We start from the raw sequence: 26,560 nt of genomic DNA on the forward strand, positions 1-26,560 counted from the left end.
GCTGGACTCCAAACATCCGTGTCTCTCTTCTCCAAGTGTCAGCATCTGTGTCAGTTTTGTTCTGAAGTTTCTATCAGTTCTGTCATTTCTGACTCTCCCCAAAATGATTCCTCTTTTAAAGGATTCCAGTAAACGAATTAAGACCCACCTGGAATGGGTCTTGAGACAAGAAGAAGAGTGTAATAAACTATCCAGGCAGACAGTAAGGAGCAAAACTTGCTGTCTTCAAACACTCAGGAAAAGGTGGTCTGCTTCATGAGACGGAATCACATCTCCGTATAATCATAGGTCACATCAACAACTGGTGTGACACATCATATCTCTGTGGATATATTCTAATCAAAATTTCCACCTACAGTATTGAATCAAGATCAAAAGAAATGGCTGCTGCCACAAGTTTGGACCACGATTAAAACATGGCTTTTCTGGGGTACATAATGCTTTCAAACCAGCACAAGGAGGACAACCAAACTCCTGGTAATAGGAGAAACACAGAACAACTAACAGGCCAAAGCCCAGGAAAAACTCAGATCCAGAAGGACAAGTAACCCTATTCATCTTGGGAAGAACTTCCTAAAAGGAGCACTGAAATTCAGCAAAATCTCTTTCTTGTCACCAGCTGGTTATGAAATCAAGAAGCAGGCATCTCAGAGAATAAATCCTAGGGATAATATTTTTAAATACTGAAATGTATAGTGAGCGACGAAAGCGTACAAACAAACAGACAAACAATGAAATAGCAAATGGCCTATCCAAAAAAAGAAAGTAAAATCCAGAAAACACCAACAAACAAGACCAGAATGTGGACAAGTTGAACATACTTTTAAAGAACTGACCGTAAAAGTGCTCAAGGAGATGAAGAAAAATATAGGAAAGGACCTAAAAGATATCAAGAAAACAATGAATGAACAATACGAGAATGTCAGTAAAGAGAGATATTTTATAACGGTACCAAACTGAACAACGGGAGTTGAAGACCAAACGCAGAAATGAAAAAAATTCCTAGAAGAGTTTTAAGAGTAGATGGAGTTGGAAGAAGAAAAATCAGTGAACTTGAAGACAAAACACTTGAAATGAGTCAGATTGAAAACAGGATAGGAAAAAGAATTATAAAAAGTGAAAATAGCTCAAGACAACTCTGGGACACCATCAAAGTATACCAATGTGTACATTATGGGAGTCCCAGAAGGAGAAAGAGAAAAAGGGGGAAAAGGAATTTTCAAGGAGATAATGACAGACAATTCACAAAATCTAGCAACAGGCATGAATATATACATCAAAGAAGCCCAGAGAACATGAAACAGGATAAACATGAGGTATAACATGATTATCACTTATTGATCATATATCAAATGTAAAAGGACAAGGAGAGAGTTCTAAAAACAGCAAGAGAAAAGCAACATGTTATGTACAAGGGAGGTCCAATTCAACTGAAGGCCAATTTATCAGAAACCACAAAGGCAAGGAGGCAGTGGGGTGAAATACTTAACCTTCTGAAAGAACACAGCTGTCTACCAAGCTGGTTTGAAAGTGTTGTACTCCAGAAAAGCCATGCCCTTTAATCCTGATGCAATATTTTAGGTTGGAAACCTTTGATTAGATTGCTTCCATGGAGACTGACTTACTCAATTGTGGGAGTGGTCTTTTGATTAGAGGGAGATATGACTCCACCCAATCAAGGTGGGTCTTATTTGGTTTACTGGAGTCCTTTAAAAGAGGAGACATTTTGGAGAAAACACTGTTGCTTCAGAGCTGACAGAGACAGACATTTGGAGATGCTTGAAGTGCTGACAGAATGGATGCCTGGACATGGATGTTTCAAGATGCACAACCCAGCAAGACATCACCATGTGCCTTCCCAGGAGAAGCTAAGCAAGCCAGAAACCAGAGTTTTGCCTCAGTGCAGCTAAGTGAAGGCCCAAAGACACTTGGAGAAAAAACACTGGCCTCGGATTCTGGAAGTGATGGAACCAGGAACAAGGTCCAGCAGATGACAACCACATGCCTTCCCATGTGACAGATATTGGCCTTTATTAAGTCAAAACATCTTTCTCTGGATACCTTAGTTTGGACATTTTTGTGGCCTTAGGACTGGAAACGTGTAACTTAATAAATTCCCTTTTTAAAGCCATTCGATTTCTGGTATATTGCATTCCAGCAGCATTTAACAAACTAAAACATCTACCAAGAATTTTATATCAAGCAAGATTTTCTTACAAAAGTGAGAGGGAGATTAAGACATACCCAGATAAACTAACGCTGAGTAAGTGCATCACCATCAAATGCACCCTAAAGGCAATGCTAAAGGGAGCTCCTCAGACTGAAAAGAAAGGACAGTAGATAGTATTTCAGAGTAGCATAAAGAAAGACCTGTGTTAAAGGTAATCATTTGGTGGCAGTTATACAGAGAAGGTCGGGTTTAACAAATGAGTATGAGTGATGAATCAGAATATTGATATTTCTTTTAGTCTCCAGTAACTTAGAGTAGCTAGAAATAAAAACCTAAAATTGTGGAATATTATAGGTGGAAATTTGATTAGATTATCTCCATGGATATGTGACGTGCCCAATTGTGGGTGAGACTTTTGATTAGATGGAGATGTGGGACATGGCAGTTTACTGAAATCCTTTAAAAGAGAAAACATTTTGGAGAGAGTTAGAAATGTCAGAGCTGACAGAAACTTCAGAGCAGAACTGACACAGATGCTGACACTTGGAGAACAAAGACATGGATGTCTGGAGATGCTTGGAGCCTAACAGATATTGTCATGAGAATGCCAAAGGAAGCCAAGCATTTACAATAATCTCCTTGGCCTACAAGATTTACCTAATCTAACCTTAGCTTCTTTCTCTGATCTAATTTCCTCTTTGTTCCTAACCCTTGAGCCAAGGAAGCCAAGAGATGAAAGTCAGGCTTGGAGAAGCAAAGTGCTGAACTGCTACAGGAACAGAGGCTGAAAGCAATGGAACCCAAGAGCAAGGGATCAGCAGATGCCAGCCACATGACTTATCCAACTGACAGAGGTGTTCCTGACCCACTGGCCTTCCTTGAGTTAATTATCCTTCCCTAGGGTGTCTTGATTTGTATAATTTTATAGGTTTAGAAGTGTAAACTTGCATCTTATTAAATTCCCCTTTTAAAAAGCCATTCCAGTTCTAGTATGTCATATTCTGGCAGCTTGCATACTAACACGTGGAAAATCCTGAGAATACACAACAAAGTCCTGGAACTATAAATGAATTCAGCAGAGTAGCAGAGTACAAGATGAACAAGCAAAAGTCAGTAGTGTTTTTATACACTAGTGTGCTGGTTGGAAGCTGCTTTATGTTCTAGAAAAGACCATGTTCTTTTAATCAATTTCTGTGGGTGCATACCTATTGTGGGTGGCAACTTTTGACTATTTGACTAATTCAAATTGAGATATAATCCACCCAATTCAAGGTGGGTCTTAATCCATTACTGGAGTCTTTTATGAGGAGAAAAGACAGAAATTGCCAAGAGAACTTAGAGACAAAAAGTCCCCAAAGAGAGTTGAGAGAGAAATACCCAGAGACGTTTGAAGATAGGTTAGAGAGTAAGAAGCCCCAGAGATGCTAAAAGATCATCCACAGAGGAAGCCACCAGAGCTAGAGCTGTAAGAAAAAAAAAATAGACACAAAGGACCAGAAGACATCAGCCATATGCCCTGTTATCTGACAGAGGAACCCCAGATGCCAGCAGCCTTTCTTCAGATAAGATATCATCTTATTGATGTCTTAATTGGGACATTTTTATGGCCTTAGAACTGTAAATTTGCAACTAGTAAGTTGCTGTTGTAAAAGCCAGACCATTCCTGGTATATTGCATTCTGGCAGCATTAGCACACTGAAACAGATTTTGGTACCAGAAGTGGGGTGCTGCAATTTGCAAATATCAAAAATGCTAAAACAGCTTTATAAATAGAAAAGGGTATGATTCTGGAAGAATTGTGAGATGCTTGTTAGAAAAGGTATAGATTTCTTTGAAGAGAGTCTTGGTAGAAATATAAGTGCTAAATGTACTTACTTCCTATGAGGTGTTAGACAGAAATAATGAACATGTCATTGCAAACTGGAAGAAAGGCAACCCTTGTTTTAAAGTGGCAGAGAATTTGGAAAATTGAGTCCTGATGTCAGATGGAAGGTAGAATTTGAAAGCAATGAGCTTGGATACTTAATCGAAGAGATTTCCAAATTAAATGCAGAAAGTATGGTGTGACTTCTTCTTGTAGTTGTAATAAAATGCAAGAGGAAAGGGATGGGCTGAAAACTAAACTCCTAGAACAAAGAAACCAGAAATTGATGGTTTGGAAATTTCTGAGAATTTGGAAAACAAGTTCCTAGAGAAAAGTTCCCTATGGAGGATTTAACAAAACCTGGAGTCAGTTATTTCAGTCCAAATCAATCTTGGAAATTCAGCTACCCAAGAAAGGATTTGTGGAAAGTTCTATCATCTGAATTTTGGGAACCCTGTGCACTGCATGCAAAGCCAATGAGTTTTTGTGATATCTGTATGAATGGAACAACTGCCAGCCTGGACTAAAAGGGACAGATTGAAAGAACAATAAGTTCTGGAGCTGACAGAATTGGACCAGGAGAGTGGACCCACCTGTGCACATGGAAAGGGTGAGTTTGCCCTGGAATTTGAGGAGAGGAGGCCTTCTTCCCTGCTATTCAGGAAGAGGCTGTTCCAGGCTTTAGAGAGGGCAGAGCACATTCCCAGGGGATTTGAAGAAGCTTGGTCATCACCCCACTATTCTGAGGGGATGGGACCTGTACCCCAGACATGACAGGGAGTCTGGCTGCCATCCAAGATGCTTGAGGATGGTGGGCCTGAGAACATAAAGTTTTCTCAGTGTTTGGAGATATTGGAGCCCTCATCCCAGAGTTTGGAGAGAGCAGGGCCACTATGCAAACCCTTGGAAAGGATAGGACTGCTGTTCTCTGAAGACCTGAGGAAGAAATATCATTCTGTAGATGACTTACAGACCTGGAACTCTAATGAAATATGGCCTCAGTTTTTTTTTTAACTGTTTGGGTCTGATGAACACTGTTTTCCTTCCAATTTCTCCCTATGGAAATGGGAGCATTTATCCTATGACTGACCCTTCTTTGTATTTTGAAAAAGGATAACAGAGTCAGAAACTAGAATATAGGTTACCAGAGGACAAAGTAGTGATAGGAAATGGCGAGTTAATTCTTAAATTTTTCAGAGTTTCTATTGAGCCGATGGAAAAGTTTTGGTAATGGATGGTGGTGTTGGTAGCACAACACTGTGAACATAATTAACAGCACTGAATTATGTATTTCAATGTGATTAAAAGGGGGAAATTTTAGGTTGTGTATGTGGTATTGAACAAAGTTAAAACAAACAAACAAAAAAACTTCTGACTCTACAACACATACAATGAACTCTAATGAAAATGATGGACTATAGCTAATAGTACAATTATAAAAATATCCTATCATTAATTGTAACATATATACCACACTAGCTGTAGTGGCTTGAAACTATATATAGATCCCATCAAAACATGTTCTTAAATTTAATCCATTCCTGTGGGTGTAAACCCATTATAAATAGGAAATTTTGATGATGCTACTTCAGTTAAAAGTGTGACCCACTTCATTCAGGATGGGTCTTTTTTTTTTTTTTTTGTAAATCATCACAAATTTATTACCTTTAATTGAAGTCACAAACATTTAAATACACATTTTAAAATCTTAGAATCTCATAGCAGTTCTTCTAATCAAAATTAAACATTAATAAAATACTTCAAGGTGTACTACCTTACATCCCCATTCTATTTTTTTTAAGTTTTTTATTGTATAGTATAACATATATGCAAAACAAAGAAATAAAAAAGCAATAGTTTTCAAATCAATCTTCAAAAAGTGGTTACAGGATAGATACCAGAGTTTGTCATGGGCCACCATAGGATCCTCTCACATTTTTCCTCCCAGCTGCTCTCAGTCCTTTACAAAGTGTGCCTCTTCATCCACTCTTCCCTTGCCGCCCCCCTGCTCTCCAGAGACTCAGAACAGTCTCAGAGCTTCTGCCCATCCACTAGCTGTTTTTGGAGGGCGAATGAGCACTGGAGCTTCTTACTCTGCCATCTTCTCTAGAAGATCAGTAATTTGGGATTGCTTGGTCCCAGTTTTGAACATGGCTTTAGTTAACCCTAGACAGAGACCTTCACAGATGCCGTTTTTTCAACGCTGACCCTGACAGGGGTGAAATCAGTGGAAGTCCAAAGATGCAGTCCCATTAGGGCTGAGTGGAAAGATTTGCTGAAGAGTGCCATCTGCTGGGCACGCCAGGGAAGTGGAGCTTTAGGGAGCGATCAAAAAGTTTTTTTGACATCTTTCCTGACCATCTACCCGAGGCTCTTTAGAACAGTTCTATGCCACCTTTGTGGGTCTCTGACCTGTTTTGGGTGGGAAATACAGACTTGTCTCTGGGGTAACCCTTCCAGAATTCATCCTTCAGGCAAAAGCAACTAAAGGCAATGAAAGGAGAATAAACAAAACAAAACAAAATATAGAGACAAAACCAGAACAAAGAGTAGAGATTAAGATTTCCAGAGAAGGAACAGAGAAAAGGAAGCTTCCCTCCTGGGGGTGAAACAACTGCACAAGTAGTGCAATCTTAAAACTTGTGCCACAACCCTACCTGGGCAAGAATCAGATGAAGAAGAGCTGAAAAATCTGATCAATTAAACATGGCAATTCTAAAGGCCTAGAATAAGTTGAACCAAATGTCAAAAAAAAAGAGAGCCTTAACACAAAGTCAATCAACAATAAAACCCTAGGTAACAGAGAGAAACTGACTTTCAAAGTAAACACATCAAGATAATCAGATGCCTGGGCATCAGCAAAAAAATTACAAGTCATACTAAGAAACAAGAAGATACGACCCAGCCAAAGGAACAATTAAAGCTTCAGAGGAGACACATAATTTGGAACAACTAATAAAAGATGTCCAAACAAATCTAAATCTATGAAAGGTGCTAAGGAAAATATAGTTAAAAATATAAGGGATATTAACAAGGCACGGGTACAAAGAACAATTCGAAAGTATGAAGAGAAACATAACAGAACTAATGGGAAAGAAGGGCACAATGCAAAAAACAAAAGAAGAAAAATGGGAGAGTTTAAAATATTCATGGATAAACAGAAACAGAGAGTTCATGAACAAAAGACCTGCCCTACAAGAAATACTAAAGGGAGTTCTGCAGGGTGAAAGGAAAAGGCAGGAGAGAGAGGCTTGGAGGAAAGTATAGAAATGAAGGATATAGTAAGGGTAACTAAAAGGTTAAAAAGAGAGGCAAAAGTCCTATATGACATATAAAAACCAAAAGATAAAAGGATTGAAGTATCATTTACTGTAATAACATGGAATGTTCATCGAGTAAACCAATAAAAAAACACATATTGGCAGAATGGAGTTTTAAAAAGTATGATCCATCTATATGCTGTCTGCAAGAAACTCACCTTTTTTTTAGATCCAAGGAAACAAACAAATGGGTTGAAAGTGAATGATTGGAAAAAGATATTCCATGCAAACAGTAACAAAAAAAGAGCTGGGGTAACTTCATTAATATCAGACAAAATAGAATTTAAATGCAAAACTTTTATAAGAGACACTGGACACTATATATTAATAAATTCCTCCAAGGTGAAATAACAATTATAATATTTATGTACCTAATCAGAGTGCCACAAAATACCCAGAGCAAACACTGGCAAACTGAAATGGAAAAACAGATGTCTCTACAATAGTTGCAAACTGCAATACACCACTCTCATCAATAGTTAGACAGAGGATCAGTAAGAAACAGAATTTGAATAATATGACAAGCGAACTAAACTTAACAGACACATAGAGAACATTGCATCCCCAAACAATGGGATACATATTCTTCTTGAGTGAACATGGAAAATTCTCTAGGATAGACTACATATTGGGTCACAAAATAAGTCTCAATAAATTTTAAAAGATTGTAATTACACAGTTTCTCTGACCATAATGGAATGAAGCTGGAAATCGGTAATGGTTGGAAAACTGGAAAATTAACAAATACTTGAAAATTAAAAAACACTCTTAAACAATCAGTGGGTCAAATAATAAAAGCAAGAGAAAATAGTAAATATCTAAAGATAAATGAAAACAAAGACACAGCATATCACAGCTTATAGGATATAGCAAAGGCAGAGCTGAGAGGGAAATTTATAGCCCTAAAAGCTTACATTAAAAAAGAAAAAGACTTCCGGGTCAAGATGGTGGCTTAACAACATGCACATTTTAGTTCATCCTCCAGAACAACTACTAAATAACCAAAACAGTACAGAACAGACCCTGGGGCCACGTCAGTGACCAGACACACAGCATATCCCAGTCTGGACCAGCTGGACTGGCTGCCAGCACCCACCAGAACCATGAGTTACCAGAGCTGCAGCAGCCAGCGCCCCTCCCCCACAGGCCGCTTGCGAGAGGGGAAAGGAAAGGGCTTTACCAGCAGCAGGGATTGGGCACAATCAAACGCCAATTGAGGAACTAATTAACAAATTCTCACTACTAAGAATAGGCCCCCAGCTTAGGTGAACCTGATCAAAGTGGAGATTGCTCATTTTTGCCCGGGCGCCAGGGGGGCAGGACCAATAGGAAAAGGGGGGAAAAAAAAGAAGGAAACAGAGGTTTTTGTGGCTGTGTATCTACAAAGGCTTGACTGCCTCTGGATACAGTGGCAGGACTTTTCAGACTGCAACTGCCCCAGGCATAGGCAGAAGTGAGCTCTTTTGGGGGCTTATCTGGAGTTTGTGCCTTCCCCAGGGGAGGGGTGAAGCCCCACCCAGGTGGAATCCCTCCATCAAAGAATTCAGACACCAGGACTTGGTAATTTGAAGCCATTAAAACCAGCCTACAACCTCTCCTCTGTCTCCACCATGCCCCCAGCAGGGAGAGTCTGCCAAAGTTAAAGGTACCACATCATCTTATGCTGGTGGGACCTGCAGTCAGACAAGCACCACATACTGGGCAAGATAAGAAAAACAGAGTCCAGAGACTTCACAGGAAAGTCTTTCAACCTTCTGGGTCTCACTCTCAGGGAAAACTGATGCAGGTGACTCTTTCCTCCTGATAAGAGGCCAGTTTGGTCTGGGAAAATCTGGCTGGGGTATATAATATCTAAGTAGACCCTCCTAAGTGTGTGTGAGGGAAAGGCACCACACAAGCAGGGCAAGAGACAAGCAGACAAGAACTGAAAAATTCTCCTCTGTTAAACAAAATTTAAGCTAAAGGTCCAGATAAAGCTGAACAGAAGATCAAAGAACAGATAGACAACAAATTCATCCAGCAAGAAAACCCTAGATAAAAGAAGTGAAAGCAATCTCCAGAATAAACTAATTAAGGTAATTAAATGCCTAGATGCCAGCAAAAAATAACGAATCACACTAGGAAAATTGAAGATATGGCCCAGTCAAAGGAACAAACCAACAATTCAAATGACATACAGGAGCTGAAACAATTAATTCAGAATGTATGAACAGACATGGAAAACCTCATCAAAAACCAAATCAATGAATTGAGGGAGGATATGAAGAAGGCAAGGAAAGAACAAAAAGAAGAAACTGAAAGTCTGAAAAAACAAATCACAGAACTTATGGGAATGAAAGACACAGTAGAAGCGATGAAAAAACAATGGAAACCTACAATGGTAGATTTCAAGAGGCAGAACATAGGATTTCTGAACTGGAGGATGGAACATCTCAAATCCGACAAGAAACAGAAACTATAGGGAAAAAAATGGAAAAGTATGAGCAGGCACTCAGGGAATTGAAAGACAGTATGAAGTGCGTGAATATACATGTTGTGGGTGTCCCAGAAGGAGAAGAGAAGGGAAAAGGAGGAGAAAAACTAATGGAGGAAATTATCACTGAAAATTTCCCAACTCTTATGAAAGACTTAAAATTACAGATCCAAGAAGTGCAGCGCACCCCAAAGAGAATAGATCCAAATAGACATACTCCAAGACATTCAATAATCCGAATGTCAGAGGTCAAAGAGAAAGAGAGGATCTTGAAAGCAGCAAGAGAAAAGCAATCCATCACATACAAGGGAAGCCCAATAAGACTATGTGCAGATCTCTCAGCAGAAACCATGGAGGCGAGAAGACAGTGGGATAATATATTTAAATTATTAAAAGAGAAAAACTGCCAACCAAGAATTCTATATCCAGCAAAACTGTCCTTCAAAAATGAGGGAGAAATTAAAACATTTTCAAACAAAAAATCACTGAGAGAATTTGTGACCAAGAGACCAGCTCTGCAAGAAATACTAAAGGGAACACTAGAGACAGATACAAGGACAGAAGAGAGAGGTGTGGAGAAGAGTGTAGAAAGGAAGACTATGAGTAAAGGTAAAAAGAAGGAAAATTAGATATGACATATAAAATCCAGAAGGCAAAATAGTAGAAGAAAGTACTACTCTTGCAGTAATAACACTGAATGTTAATGGATTAAACTCTCCAATCAAAAGACATAGTCTGGCAGAATGGATTAAAAAACAGGACCCATCTATATGCTGTCTCTACTCAAAGGACACGAGGCCAAGGACACAAATGGACACTTACACACCAATGTTTATAGCAGCACTATTAACAATTACCAAGAGATGGAAACAGCCAAAATGTCCATCAACAGACAGTTGGCTAAACAAACTGTGACATTTACATAAGATGGAATACTATGCAGCTGTAAGACAGAATAAACTTATGAAGTATGTAACAGCATGAATGGACCTTAAGGACATTAGGCTGAGTGTGATTAGCCAGAAACAAAAGGACAAATACTGTATGGTCTCACTGATATGAACTGAACATTAGTGAATAAACTTGGAATATTTCCTTGGTAACAGAGACCATCGGGAAATAGAAATAGGGTAAGATATTGGGTTATTGGAGCTGAAGGGATACAGATTGTGCAACAGGACAGAATATAAAAACCCAGAAATGGACAGCACAATATTACCTAACTGTAATACAATTATGTTAAAACACTGAATGAAGCTGCATACGAGAATGATAGAGGGAGGAGGGCTGGGGCATAAATGAAATCACAAAGAAAGATAGACGATAAAGATTGAGATGGTGTAATCTAGGAATGCCTAGAGTGTATAATGATAGTGACTAAATGTACAAGTTTAAAACATGTTTTTGCATGAGGAAGAACAAAAGAATGTCATTACTGCAGTGTGCTGAAAATATATGGTACTTAATATTTTAAAATTTCAACTAATGTGTGAGACTAAAGCAAAAAATGTTTATTTGGTACAAATCTATACTTTGACTAGTGCATCTCCTAATATAACTTATGTAGATAGTTTATTGAACACCTTAAGTACATGGAACTTTGTATAGGACATGAGATTTTGTTGGTTTGTCCAGGTGATGCCCTGATGAATCCCAGAGTGATTTGATCAGTGAGTGGAAAAGTATTTGCAAAGTCCCCTTCGGGGAATGGTGAGAACGGGGGAAAATTCAACTTCCCCAAGTTGAATTCTTGATATTCTCACAAGCAGTGTGGACAACCAAACCTATAGGCTGAGCCCCCAGTCTTGGGGTTTGTTCATATGAAACTTAACCCCACAGAGGATAGGTCAAGCCTACTTAAAATTAAGCCTAAGAGTCACCCCCAAGAGAATCTCTTTTGTTGCTCAGATGTGGCCCCTCTCTCCAGCCAACACAGCAAGCAGACTCACCATCCTCCCGCTGTCTACATGGGACATGACTACAGGGGTGTGGACATTCCTGGCAGCATGGAACAGAAATCCCAGAATGAGCTGAGATTCAGCATCAAGGGATTGAGAAAAACTCTAGAATGAGCTGACACCCAGCATCAAGGGATTGAGGAAACCTTCTCGACCAAAAGGGGGAAGAGTGAAATGAGACAAAGTGTCAATGGCTGAGAGATTCCAAGCAGAGTCGACAGATTATCCTGGAGGTTATTCTTATGCATTAAGTAGATATCACCTTGTTATCCAAGATGTAATGGAGAGGCTGGAGAGAACTGCATGAAAATGTGGAGCTGTGTTCCAGTAGCCATGTTTCTTGATGATGATTGTATAATGATATAGCTTTCACAATGTGACTGTGTGATTGTGAAAACCTTGTGTCTGATGCTCCTTTTATCTACCTTGTCAACAGATGAGAGGAACATATGGAATAAAAATAAATAATAGGGGGAACAAATGTTAAAATAGATTTAGTTTGAAATGCTAGTGATCAATGAAAGGGATCAGTAAGGGGTATGGCCTGTAAATTTTTTTTTTCTGTTTGCTATATTTTTCTGTTGTCCTTTTATTTCTTTTTCTGAATTGATGCTAATGTTCTGGGAAATGATCATGATGATGAATATGCAACTATGTGATGATATTGTGAATTGCTGAGTGTATGTGTTGGGAATGTTTGTGTTTCTTGTAAATTTTTTTAATTAATAAAAAATTTTTTTAAAAAAGAAAAAGAGCTAAATCAAAGAACTAAGTGCACACCTGGAGGAACTAGAGAAAGAACAGCAAATTAATCCCAAAGCAAGCAGAAGGAAAGAAATAACAAATATTAGAAATCAATGAAACTGAGGTGATAAAAAGCACTAGAGAGAATTAGCAACAACAAAAGTTGGTTCTTTGAGAAGATCAATAAGATTGACAAATACTTTGCTAGACTGACAAAGGAAAAAGAGAGAAGATGTGGATAAAATCAGAAATGAGAGGGGTACATTTCTACTGACCCTTATAGAAATGAAAGGGTTCATAAGAGGATACTGTGAAGAACTCCATGCCCCAAAGTTAGACAACTTAGATGAAAGGAACAAATTCCCAGAAACACATGAACAACTTATACTGATTCTAGAAGAAATAGTTACCTCAACAGATCCATAACAAGTAAAGAGATTGAATCAGTTATCAAAATTCTCCCCCCAGACATAGCCAAGGAATAACTACATGGCTTCATAGGTGAATTCTACCAAGCATTCCAAGAATTAATACCAATCCTGTTCATTCTGTTCCAAAAAATTGAAGAAGATGGAATATTTCCTAAATAATTCTATGAAGTCAATATCACCCTAACAGCAAGATAAGTATACTATAAGAAAAGAAAATTATAGACCAATTTTTAAAATCAGTGTAGATGCAAAAATCTTCAAGAAAATACTTGCAAATCAAACTCAACAGCACATTAAAAGAATTATATATCATGGTAAATTGGGGTTTATCCCAAGTATGCAAGGTGGTTTGACACAAGAAAAGCAATTAATTTAATATACTACATTAACAAATTGAACGGGAAAAACCACGTGATATCTAGATTGATGCAGAAAAGGCATGTGACAAAATCCAGCATCCTTTCTTGATCAAAACACTTCAAAAGATAAGAATAAAAGGAAACTTCCTCCACATTATAAAGGGCATATATGAAAAACACACAGCTAACATCATACTCAATGGTGAAAGACTGAAAGTAGTGATCCATTTAAGATCTGGAGCAAGACAAGAATGTCTGCTGTCACCATGGTTATTCAACAGTGTGCTAGAAGTTCTAGCTAGGGCAGGTAGACAAGAAAAAGAAATAAAAGGCATCTAAATGTGAAAGGAAGAAGCAAAACTTTCACTATTTGCAGAATGACATGCTCCTATATGAAGACCCAAAAAATCTACAACAAAGCTAATAGAGCTAATAAACAATTTCAGCAAAGTGGTAGGACACAAGATCAATATGCAAGAATTAGTAATGTTTCTATACACTATGTTCTACATGGTAATGTTTCTATGAGTAATCACTATGAAGAAGAAATAAAGAAAAATCCCATTTACAATAACAATTAAAAGAATCAAACATCTAGGAATAAATTTAACCAAGGAGTAAATGGCTTGTACACAGAAAACTACAAAAATATTGCTAAAGGAAATCAAAGAAGTCCTAAATAAATGAAAGGGCATTCCTTGTTCATGAATGGAAGACTAAATATTGTTAAGATACCCAGAGTTGATTTACAGCTTCATCAGTATCCTAATCAAAATTCCAATTTTGATTAGTCTGCTTTGTAGAAATGTAAAAGCCAATCATCAATTTTATTTGGAAGGACAAAGATTCCCAAATAGCCAAAAACATCTTGAAAAAAGAAGAGCAAGGTTGTAGGACTCCACTTCCTGGCTTTAAAGCATACTGCAAAGCTACCATGTGAAAACAGCACGGTCTTGGGAAAAAGATAGATATATTGGCCAATGGAATTGAATTGCAAGTTCAGAAATAGACCCTCTCATCTATGGCCAACTGATATTTGACAAGACTGATGAGTTCACTCAACCGGGATGGAATAGTCTCTTCAATAAATGGTGCTGGCTGTCCTAAAGAATACCTAAGGTGTTATACAAGATTCTACAAAGATTCCATGCACTAAGGTAACATTCCAGAAATCTACAACCTCCAGATGGGTCCTTGGACCAGATGAGTCCTGAAATGCAGAGGGCCCAGCCTCTCTAGAACATCAACTAATTCCATCTCCCTACCCCATATTATCGACAACCCCTTCCAAGGTGAAAAAGTTAGAATGGGAACAGCCCAAATACCCCTAAAGAGTGGGAGAAAGATCAAATGTGATGGTGAAGTTATACAGAGAAGGGAGAGTTTAACAAATGAGTATGCTTGCTGGTTATTATGATGATATTTCTTTGAGTCTCCAGTATCTTACTTAGAGCAGCTAGAAGTGAAAAACTAAAATGGTGGAATTGTAGCCCATACCAAACAATTATTTCTACAACTAATTGTTGCAATGTGCTTTGAAATTTGCTGCTTTTTTGTATATACGTTATTTTTCACAAAAAAGAAAAAAAAATATCTTCTAGCCTCCAATGTTTTGGACCAGCTACAAGGAAAAATCTGAAATAGTGGGATGGTAACTCATAACAAACTCTGAAATCTGTTCTGCGTCTACCTGCTGACGTGTACTTTGAAAATCATTACTTTTTTCTTTATTTTCTTTGTATATACGTTATAGTTAACAATTTAAAAATATTAAAAAGAAATGGTGCCGGAAGAATTGAATATCCATCTCCAAAAGTATAAGAGGGTGCCTATCTCACACATTAGCCAAAAGTTAACTGAAAATGGATCAAAGACATAAATATAAGAATTAGGGCCACAAAACTCCTAGAATAAAATATAGGGAAGCATCCTCAAGAGCGTGTGGTAGGCAATGATTTCTCACCTTACACTCAGAGCACAAATAATGAAAGAAGAAACAGATAAATGGTATCTCCTCAAAATTAAAAACTTTAATGCTTCAATGACATTGTCAAGAAAGTGAAAAGGCAACCTACTCAGTGGGAGAAAATATTTGAAAACCACATATCTGATTAGAGTTTAATATCCAGAATACATAAAGAAATCCTACAATGCAACAATAAACACAAACAACCCAATTAAAAATGGGCAAAAGACTTGAATAGACAGTTTTAAAGAGGAAAGACAAATGGCTAAAAAGTCCATGAGAAGATTTTCAGAATCACTAGCTATTAGGGAAATGCAAATCAAAACCACAATGATTTATCACTTCACACCTACAAAAATGGCCACTATTACAAAAAAAAAAAAAAACTACAAGTATTAGAGAGGATGTGGAGAATAGGAACTCTCATTCACTGATGGGAATGTAAAATGGTGCAGCCACTGTGAAAAGCAATTTAGTGGTTCTTCAGGAAGCGAAGTATAGAATGCCATATGATTTGGCAATCCTGCTGCTAGGTATATACTCAGAAGAAGTGAAAGCAAGGACATGAACAGACATTTACACACTGATATTCATGAAGACATTATTCAAAATTGTCTAAAGACGGAAGGAACCCAAGTGTTCACCAACCGATGAACATATACATAAAATGTGGTATGTACGTACAATGGAATATTATTCAGCTGTAAGAAGGAATGAAGTTCTGACACACATGACAATAAGGATGAACCTTGAGGATGTTATATTGAGTAAAATCAGCCAGAAACAAAAAAAAATATGATATTACTGATATGAACTAATTACAATAAACAAACTTATAGAGTTAGAATCTAGAATGTAGTTTACCAGGAGATAGAATGGGGTAGAGAATAAGGATCTGATGTTTAATTTATGCAGAATTTCTAATTCAGTAAATTTTTGGAAATGGATAGAGGTGATGGTGGCATATTACTAAGTATAATTAACAACGTTGAATTATGTCTGTGAATGTGATAGAAAGCGGAAGTTTTGGATGATCCATGTTAGTAGAAGGAAAGTTAGAAGACAAAGCATGGGACTTATAATATAGTAAACCCTATTATGGATGATGGACTTTGGTTAATAGCACAAATATAAAAATGTCCTTTCATGAATTATAACAGATATACAACACTATTAAAAGATGGTAATAATAGGGTGGTATATGGGGAAAATACACCTAATGTAAACCATGGACTAGCGTTAACAGTATTAAAAATTTGTTTTCATCAGTTCTAACAAATTTACCACACTAATGCAAAGTGCCAACAATAGGGTTGTAAATGGGAGCATTGTAATTCTTAAAGACTTTTCTATAAACTCACAACCTCCCCAATTAAAAATTAAAATAGCAATAATTAAAAAAACTGTATGCTAATTCATTCCCATTGTTTAAGCCAACCTATAGCATGAATTTTTAGAAGAAGCTTCGGAAACTAAAACACTAACTCAAGGTGTCAATAATAGGTTGGTATAAGGGGACTCTATTTTCTGCATGATTTTTTTTTAAAACCTACAACTTGTCTAATAAAAATAAAAAAGTTTGCACAGTGAACATAGGAAACAAAAGAAAGGATAGAAATATGTGATCATGAAGCAAATGCTTGGCTTCTGAATGAAGTGGTTAGAAGAAAAAGATCAAAGGTTAAAAAGAAAGCCAAAGCAAGATCGCATTGTTCTCAAGGGAAGAAAAATCCCCTATTAATCTTTCAGTTCTTTCTGTGAATATAACACACTTTGGACCCACCTACATCTTGATTGATGCCAACTTTAACAATTTTTTCTTAAAGCCAACCTGAACTTAGTGTAGTCAAAGATGTATATGCCAAGTGCATCCCTGTATCATTGTATTATACAATGAAAGAATGGGGATGCTAATGCAGAATTCTGAGTATCTCTAAGGATTTTTCAAGGATCCAATACTTAAATGATGATCATGTCTCAATGAGAGGAAGGGGTAAGGGGGATATGGCATGTATGAGGTTTTTTTGTTCTTTTTATTTCTTTTTCTGGAGTGATGTAAATGTTCTAAAAAATGATCATGATAATGAATATACAACCATGTGATGATGTTGTGAGCCACTGATATGCACCATGTATGGAATGCTTGTATGTTAAGAATGGTTGTGTTTGTATATTGTCAATAAAAATATTTAAAAATAAATAAATAAATAAATGATAACCATGATTAAGAGAACTATGTAGGTGGGTCCTTAGCATGGAGAAACATGTTGCAAAGTTTATATTGTGGCCACCATTGAGAAAGTCATTAAGAATTCAGCATTTCCCACCGTGTACATTCATAACTATAGTTATAACATCTAGAGGACACTAGATATTTATCGTGACAACCTATTACAGCTTTATGAAACAGGTATCTCTTTCCTCATTTATCTCTGGTGCAATTTATAAAACTCATGCTATTATAAGAATGGTTATTCTGGGGAACCACTTGCTCTATTGTAGTGGTCTTACTGAATGGGCAAAAGTAGATTCACTTTTATTTTAATATATAAAATATATATTAAATATATTTTGTCTCATTAAAAATTAAATGAATTAATAAAATCAGTTGAACGCAAGGATTAAAGCTGACTACTATATTCAATAAATTAAGTAACAAGATGGAGAATTTTAGAAATCGTAAAATAGAATGAAATAAAATTTTTAGAAATGAGAAGTAACATAACTGAACATAATACATGAGTTTAATAGCAGATTAGAAAAGATGAAAAACAAGGAATGAATTGAATAGAAAATGGATTTAAAAAATATCCATAGTGACACTTTAGAGAGATGACGCATAGAAAAATCTGGAAAAGAATATGAGATAGATGAGAAAAAATGGAAAATTCTAATACACATGTACAAATATCCCGTTGCAACTTTTCCTATCACGGTTTCAATGTATCATGGGTTGGCATAAAAAATTAAATGGGAATAATTTAAGGGTTTTGTGGAAGCCATAGATAATGTGTGAAGACCAGCAGAGGACACATAAAGGCTAGAAATGTAGAGATATCTTTAAAAGTTTAATAGCTCATAAATATGTAAAATGTATGTACTAGCATGTACATTATCTGTATAGTATGTATTTAAGTGTTTAATAAATAAATGACAGCTACACTATTTTTCTTAAAATTAAATGTTTAGTAAAAGAACTGCAATTTTACGCATGGGTTGGGGATGCTGAGTGTCTCACAGTGACTTTAACATCTTGAATTTCTCTAATATCTTGTGTCATATAAATGCCATAAACCCTATTAAAATCTTGGGTCCCAAGCATAGTGTTCATACTGGTTCAGAAAATGTGCCCAAGAAACAGAGGAAAGGATGAGCTTGAAGGAAAAAGTGAAATAGTTAGGTATGCTTTAATGGCTGCTGTGGTTGGCTTCCTTTAGAGTATTGAGTCAACCATAAGACATACCAAGAGAAAAGAGAGGAAATTCCAGGAAGCTGTTGCTGCAGCTATACCAACAACTACAAGCATCTGCAAAATCTATGAGATCCACATTTCTCGTGTAGAAAGTAAAACATTCCTTTGGGTGCAGGATTGTTAAGAGAAAAGGCTAAGTCCTTTTACGAGTCCCTAAAACAAAATGAAGGTGAAACCCCAATGGATTTTCAGGCCAGCAAAAGCTGGTTTGAAAAAGTTAAAAAAAAATCTTTAACCAGGCTATGGAAAAGTAATGGGAGAGGCAGTGTCTACCAATCAAAAGGCAACTAGGAAATTTCTTGAAACCCTGAAAAAAAATGTTTTTATGTGGATTTTCCAGATCATGAGGTGTGGTGCCCCTAACCCCCGTGATATGGATGGGAACTGTACTTGGAGCTTCCAAAATAATGGAGAGAGAGAATGTAGCAGATGTAAGAGTTGAAGAAATTTCAGAAATGCTGAAAAACACTGAATCAGAGATTAAACAAATGCTACAGTCCTAAGCAAGGTAAATATAAGGTGAACTTCATTTGAGCATTTCATAGTGAAACATGAAAACCAAGAAACACGGAGGAAATCTTGAAAGTAGCCAGAGAGAGAGGCATATTACTTTCAATTTTCACACACATACAGTCTATACAATCAATGGCTCCCAATATCATGACATAGATGTATTCATCACCATGATCATTTTTAGAACATTTCATCACTCCAGAAAAAGAAATAAAATAAGAAAAGAAAAAAACTCATACATCCCATGCTCTTTACTCCTCCTTCTCATTGACAATTAGTATTTCAATCTACCCAATTCTTTAACCGTTCATCCCCCCTATTATTTATTTATTTATTTTATCCTTATTTTTTCACTCATCTGTTCATACCCTGGATAAAAGGAGCATCAGACACAAGGTTTTCACAATCGCACAGTCACATTGTAAAAGCTATATAGTTACAAAGCCTTCAAGAATCAAGGCTACTGGAGCACAGTTCAACAGTTTCAGGTACTCCCCGCCAGCCACTCCAATACCACATAAACTAAAATGAACTATCCATACAATGCATAAGAGTAACCTCCAGGATAACCTCTCAGTTTTGCTTGAAATCTTCCAGCCATTGAGACTATTTGGTCAGGAAGGCTTTCTTGTTCCCGCGACACTTGGTCCCGGCTCATCCCCGGGAGTCAGGTCCCACGTTGCCAGGGAAGTTTGCACCCCTGAAAGTCATGCCCCATGTAGGGGAGAGGGCAGTGAGTTCACCTGCCAAGTTGGCTTAGAGACAGAGGCCACATCTGAGCAACAAAAGAAGTTCCCTGGGGATGACTTTCGGGCATAATTATCAGTAGGCTTAGCTTCTCCTTTGCAGGAATAAGCTTCATAGGGGAGAGTCTCAAGATTGAGGGCTCAGTCTGTTGAATTGATTGTCCTCACTGCTTGAGAGAATATCAGGAATTCCCCAGATGGGGAAGATGGGTATTTCCTCCTTTCTCCCCGGTCCCCCAAGTGGACTTTGCAAATACTATTTTATTCTCTGTCCGGATTGCTCTGGGATGTATCGGGGCATCACACTAACCCTGACAGCTGACTTTTTAACAGAAACAATTGGAAACAATGCAATAGTATTTTTAAGGGCTGAAAGAATGAAAAGTAAAAGGATGGAAAATGGAATGTAGTTTTCCATTTGAAGACTAACAAATAAGGCAAGAGGCATTATCAAAGGCAGAGGGATATTTTAAATCAATTAAAAAAACAATACCCCAGAAGCCAAAATGTTTCTAAATAAATCTATATAAAAATATCGCCTCAGTAAATATGAATAAAAAATTGATAGAATTGAATGAAAATGAGACCATTTCACATTCCTAATACGAGATTTTAATATACAACTCTCAGTAACTGAAAGAACGTGGAGACAAAAATAAGTAAGGATTTGGAAGATTTGGCCAATACCACTGTTAAATGTGACTGAACTGACAAGTTAAGAACATTCACTGACCGCAGAATACATGATTTTAAGTTATATAAAACATTTACCAAACCTGACTGTTGGACCATAAAGGAAGAGTTAATAAATTTCAGTGGATTGAAATCTGAGTCACATAGTGCATGCTCTCTAAACAGTGAAAATAAGCTAAAATATCAATAATTTAAAGGTAAGAAATTTAGTAAATATTTTAAGTGAATGATAAATAAATATACTATATATAGCCAAAACCATGACTAGATAGAAAATTGAAGCATTAAATGCATATATATTAGAAAGCAAGAAATCCTAAAAAATTATTAATGTAAGCACCCATCTCAAGAGATTAGAAAAAATATTAAATTGAACAAAGTAAAAGGAAGGTAATAAGTAAGGCATGCATAGATATTTACAAAGGAAAAAATAATATGATGGAGAAATGTAAACCAAATGTTGATTCTTTAAGAACACAAAATTGGTAAATTCCTGATAAGAATGATTATGGAAAAAATGAAAGAGTATATGTACTGCCAATAAAAGAAGAGAAAGGGGGTATCATTATGATTCTACAAGTACGAAAAATTTGTATTGAGTAGAAATTATAAATCATTTTATATTCAATAACTTTGCAATTTTAAGATAAAACATAAATTTTTAGAAAATAGCATCAGAACTGTTCTAAAAAGAAAAAAAACTATTCTAAAAGGAATCCTTAATTTAAAATGTTAAAAGCCTTCTCACAATGAAAATTAGACTTAAATGGCTTCACCAGAGACCTCTACAAAATAGTTGAATACACTTTTTAAAAAATTAAACATGTTACGGGTTTACAGAAAAACCAGGCATAAAATACAGGCTTCCCATACACCATCTCATTATCAGCATCTTGCATTGATGTAGCACATTTCTGTTAATTGTTGGAGGTACATCTTAATAATAATTCTACTGACTGTAGTCCATGGTTTAACTTAGGGTTCACTATGTTGTGTATTTCATGGATTTAAAAGAGAAACCTTATATTCTAGTAACATATGCACTTTTGCTGGAAATATAAATTGATACCATCATCTTGGAAAACTGTTTGGCAGTCTGTCCTACAGCTAAGCATAGACATCCCTATGAACTCATAATTTCTACTCCTTGGTATTAATTCAGCTGAAATGCATCCAGTTGTACACCAAAAGATGTACAAGGACATTAAAAGCAATATTATCCATTATGCTAATTGTTTCCAGTTTGTAGTATAATGGATAATATTGTTAATGTTCATTAGCAATAGAATGGAAAAAAATCAACTGTGAAACACTCACATAAAGGAATACTATGCAGCAAAGAAACTGGCATGCAATAATATGAATTAAACTCACAATGTTGAATGAAATAGTCCAGATTGGATGAGTCCATTTATATAAAGTTGAAAAAAATATATAGGCAAAACTTATCTAGCTATTAGAAGTCAGTAACAGGGGATTCCTTTGTAGAGGAGGGCAGAGCAGGAAACTGTGAGGGTACAGGAAGCCTTTTGGAGTGCTAGTGCTGTTCCATTTCCTCAGCGGGGTTCATCTTTGCAATATTTCAGGAAACTATTCACTTATGGTTTGGGCCCTTTGGGTACCCTTTTGGTATGTGTGATAAACTTCAATAAAATTATTTTTAAGAACTTGGTAACCCTAGTAGAAGCATATTAACATTATTTACTTACTTTGTAGAATAACATATTCATATGCTCACCCTTTTTTTAAACCTCACTGGTCTATGATTTGTTACAGTATGTTATCCCTATTTCAACTAAAGCATTTTTTCTTTTTTTTTCAATTATCAAATACCAGTAAGTCTGGAATGTTATTAAATGTAACAGTAGTTTTTGTTCTGATGTAACTTAACATGCTCCTCTTTTATATTCCTAAACTGCTTGTATGAAATTATTTTTATATGCTATATGGTGCAAGACCCTCACTACTTTGTGAACTTCTAAAGTAATGATATCTGAGCATTTACATAATGAAATATTTATTTTATTTGGAATTATTTTTCTCCTTTATATTACAGTTATATTATTATATTAGGTTGTTTGTGAAATTAAGCATGGTAGATTAAATTATCCATGAATTTAATTTTAGGATAATAAAGAGGGTGTTACAAAATAATTTGTTACTCAAAGGTGATCTTAGGTCTGTATAAGGTTGAGAAGCCCTGATTTAAAGACTAGAGATCCTACTGGAAGATGGATGAGTCTAGAGAAGGGAGATAAAGGGAAGGAAGAAAGATTTTCTAAATCCACCTTCTAAACTTTCTTCAATACTAACTTCTTTCATCTGTGTTAGAGGAATGAGCAGAGGCTTTGATGAGCCCTCAGAACTGCTTTTCACCAAATACTTGTTTATTGTTTACTAGCTAAGTTGTGAAGATTATGTAACCAAAGCCTTAGGGTTTCTGTTAAATGGAACTAAACAATCCTAGGTCTGCCATGAGAATTTAGTAGATAACATGAGGACAAACCTTGCATGGTGAGTGACTAGCCTGTCATTGACACTTATCAGTGCACTTCTAGTCTACCACCTCCACGCACAGGACTGCAAGTAGCTCCAAAAACATCATTATGCAAACAGAAAACAGTGCCCTTTCATCTGGATGGGGGCCACCTCTTGCCAAGACTCCTGGCTTGATGAGCAGGATACTTCCCCTATCCCCACTCTGGATACCCTTATGTAAACCTATCCATGCCCCACCTCTTTCCCCTTCAACTCCAGTACTGAAGGAGTGAGTGTCCATCTATGTACTAGAGTTTAAGAACATGATTACCATTAGGAAAGTCCCAAAGGAATGGCTGCAAGAACCGTTTTGGCAATAGCGTGAGTCTGTTGCCCTCGAAGTTCTCTGGTAGTAGGCTAGGTGGCATGGACATTGTAGATATCTGAGCAGCTCAGGACTGAAACCTATATTCAATGGGCTCTGCAGTAAGCCTGGTTTTCTCATACACTATCTCCATAATAGCATAGCCACCTTTTTATCAGGCCTTTACCCAAGACAATAAAGCTTGTAACTAAGACTGGCTGCTAAGCAACCTCCCCACCCTGGAAGTAGCCATTCAAGTCATTGTGACATTGCTTTCTGGAGGCAGCATTGTAGTGCAGAGGGAGCCAGAAAAGTGCAACTTTGAAAATCAGCTCTGCTGCATGCCAACTTCATCATCTTGGGCAAGTTATTTATCCTCACAAAGTCTCCCTTCCTCGTCTGTAACAAGGGGACAATATTTGCCACACAGGAGATAACTGTAAAAAACTACCCAGTCCAATGCTTAGAGTACTCATCTTGTTTTAGTTCCTCCCTTTATGCTCTCATTTGTCAATTTATTCAACAAGTCAACAAGTATTTATTAAACTCTTTATGATATGCTAGGCACTGTTCTAGGCAATGGGGATGTAGCATGAATAGAAATCCCTGCCCTCATGGAAATTAATTCTAGTCGGGTAAACAGACAATAAAAAAGGTAAGGATGTAAAATGTTTGGCTTGTTGGGTAGTGATAAAAGTGCTAAGGAAAAACCAAAGACGCACAGAAGGGGGAGAAGGAGAAAAGGGGTTTCAGTTTTAGGCATAGTGTCCAGGAGAGGTGTCACTGAGAAGGTGACTGAAGAAAGACCTGTAGGAAGTGAGGGGGTCAAATGGATATTTGGGGAAAGAGTGTTCTAGTTTTGCAAAGACCCTATGGTAGTAGCATGCCTAGAATATTTGAGAAACAGCTGGAAGGTCACCATATTTGATATGGAATGGATGAAAAGAGTGGTAGGAGGTGAGGTCAGAGGTCATGAGCTTAGACCCTGTCTGCTCTCTTCTTGCACATAGTAGGTACACAGTAAGCATTTGTTTGAATGACTAACGTTTGAATATAGAAAGACCAGAAGAAGGAGAGCACTATGTTTTTATGCTTCAATAATTTCTGCATTCTAGAAACGGTAGCAGAATTAAGCTTTGTGGGAAAACAGTGGTATTGGAAAAGGCAATAGTTTTGGGAAACCACTTGGATATAACCAAAGCCACTAGCCAGATGTTGTTCAAAGAAGCTACCCCTGAGAGTCAACAGCCTCTTTATTTTTTTAAAAATAGACCTTATTCCTTAGAGCAGTTTTTAGGTTTGCAGAGAAGTTGAGCAGAAAGTATACAGATTGCTCACCTTCCCACTTTGGTATGGAACATGTGTTACAACTGAGGAACCAATATTAATGCATTATTAGTAACTAAGGTCCACAGTTTACATTAGGATTCACTCTTTGTACATGTTTTTGTGTTTTGACAAATGTGTAATTTTTTATATTTGGCAAATGTTATGTATCTGCCATTTCAGTATCACAAGGTATAATTTTACTGCCCTAAAATTTCCCTGTGTGCCATCCAATGATTCCTCCTCCCACCCCACAAACTGCTCTTTTTACTGTCTCTAATAGTTTTGCCTTTTCCAGGATGTCAACAGCTATCATCAACTTGAGTCTTATTTTCCCATGTTCTTTACCCCTCTCCCAGCCCATCTCATCAATGTTGAATTTAGACGATGACACCACCCTTTCCCCCCCAGCATCCCTGCTTATACTCTTTTAATGGCTTTCAAGCTCATGAACACTAAAATCCAAACTTCTGTTCCGAAACCTTACATGGCAACCCTGGTTTTCTTTTACCCAACATGCCAAGTTCATTTCCACCTCAAAAACTTTGAACTTGCTATACTTTCTGCCTGAATTTCCCTTTCCCCAGATCTCAGAATGGCTTGTTCTTCTTGAATGCCAGGATCAATCTCACAAGGAATGTCCTCAGAGAGGTCTTTCTGGACTGCTCAAGCTAAAACAGCTTCTTCCCCTAATCACTTTCTATCACTGTTTCATTTGACTCATTTCTTTTCTTATTTATTGTCTAACTCCTCCACCAGCAATGTCTGATCTTTGTGACAGTGGATTTTTTTCTCACTGTCTTCATTACCTAGGATATTAAATGACCCATAATAAAAAATAAATTTTATTAGCTAATTATCCAGAAAGCTGCATGTGCCTTGTCACTGTCACCAGTGCCATCAACTACTGTAAGACCATGATGTTTTGTCAAGTGAGCCAGTAAAACACAATAGCTAAGACTGTGAGCTCTGGGCCAGCCTGTCAGGGTCTAAATCTGGTCTTGCAACTTACTACTATTTGGTGTTGGATGGCAACTAACCCCTCTGTGCTTCAATCTCCTGGAGTTAATGTCATCTACTTTTTAAGGTTGCTGGGAGAATAAAACCAGAAAATAAATGTAAAATGTAATAAGCATGCAGAAAAATATTAGCCATTATTTTATGCTTTTATTTGTTAGGGTTCCTTTAGTTGGAAATAAAAGCAACAAACTGAGTCGGCTTAAGTAGCAAAGAGGAATTTGTTATATGATTTTAAAGGTATCTTACAGGACCCAAAGACAGAAATGCCTCTGGGCTTTAGAGAGAACTAGAATCAGGAATTGGGAAGCCATTGGTAAGTGTGCTCTCTCTTTCCATCTCATGTGGCAGCTTTCCTCTGTAAGTCATTTTGCTTTGCATCCAGGCAGCTTTCCCTTCTCCTCAGTCCCCATGGCAGAATTTGGCCTTGCTAGTCCCCTAAGCATATATACTGGGCCCAGCTACTCTTGAGGATTAATAGGAAATTCTTTAGTCTCAGTTGCATATTCCAAGGGGTGATGTTCTGACTGGCCATCTTGAGTCCATTGTCCACCACAGTCAATCTGCCAGGCCAGGGGAGGGATGAGATCATGCAGTGTGAACACAGTATTTGGTCACTATCCTACGGTGTGGTTTCAGTGATGGTGTTTTAGTTTACCAAAGTTG

The 26,560-nt window shown here is 37.0% G+C and overlaps 1 protein-coding gene across 3 annotated transcripts in view; it reads right to left on the minus strand.

The window, feature by feature from the left end:
* CIMAP3 (ciliary microtubule associated protein 3) overlaps positions 1-23,763 on the minus strand; it is a 33,822-nt gene extending 10,059 nt beyond the window's left edge. Inside the window, exon 1 of one of the 3 annotated variants that reach the window (XM_077119923.1) lies at positions 23,519-23,763. In XM_077119923.1, coding sequence (XP_076976038.1) covers positions 23,519-23,621 — 103 coding nt within the window. In that variant the 5' untranslated portion in view covers positions 23,622-23,763. The remainder of the gene's footprint in view (positions 1-23,518) is intronic. The other 2 variants (XM_077119921.1, XM_077119922.1) reach the window with 2 other exon arrangements.
* Between the last annotated feature and the right edge of the window lie 2,797 nt (positions 23,764-26,560).

This window comes from Tamandua tetradactyla, chromosome 11 (genome assembly GCF_023851605.1).
Source record: "Tamandua tetradactyla isolate mTamTet1 chromosome 11, mTamTet1.pri, whole genome shotgun sequence".
In the NCBI taxonomy this organism is placed as follows: domain Eukaryota; kingdom Metazoa; phylum Chordata; class Mammalia; order Pilosa; family Myrmecophagidae; genus Tamandua; species Tamandua tetradactyla.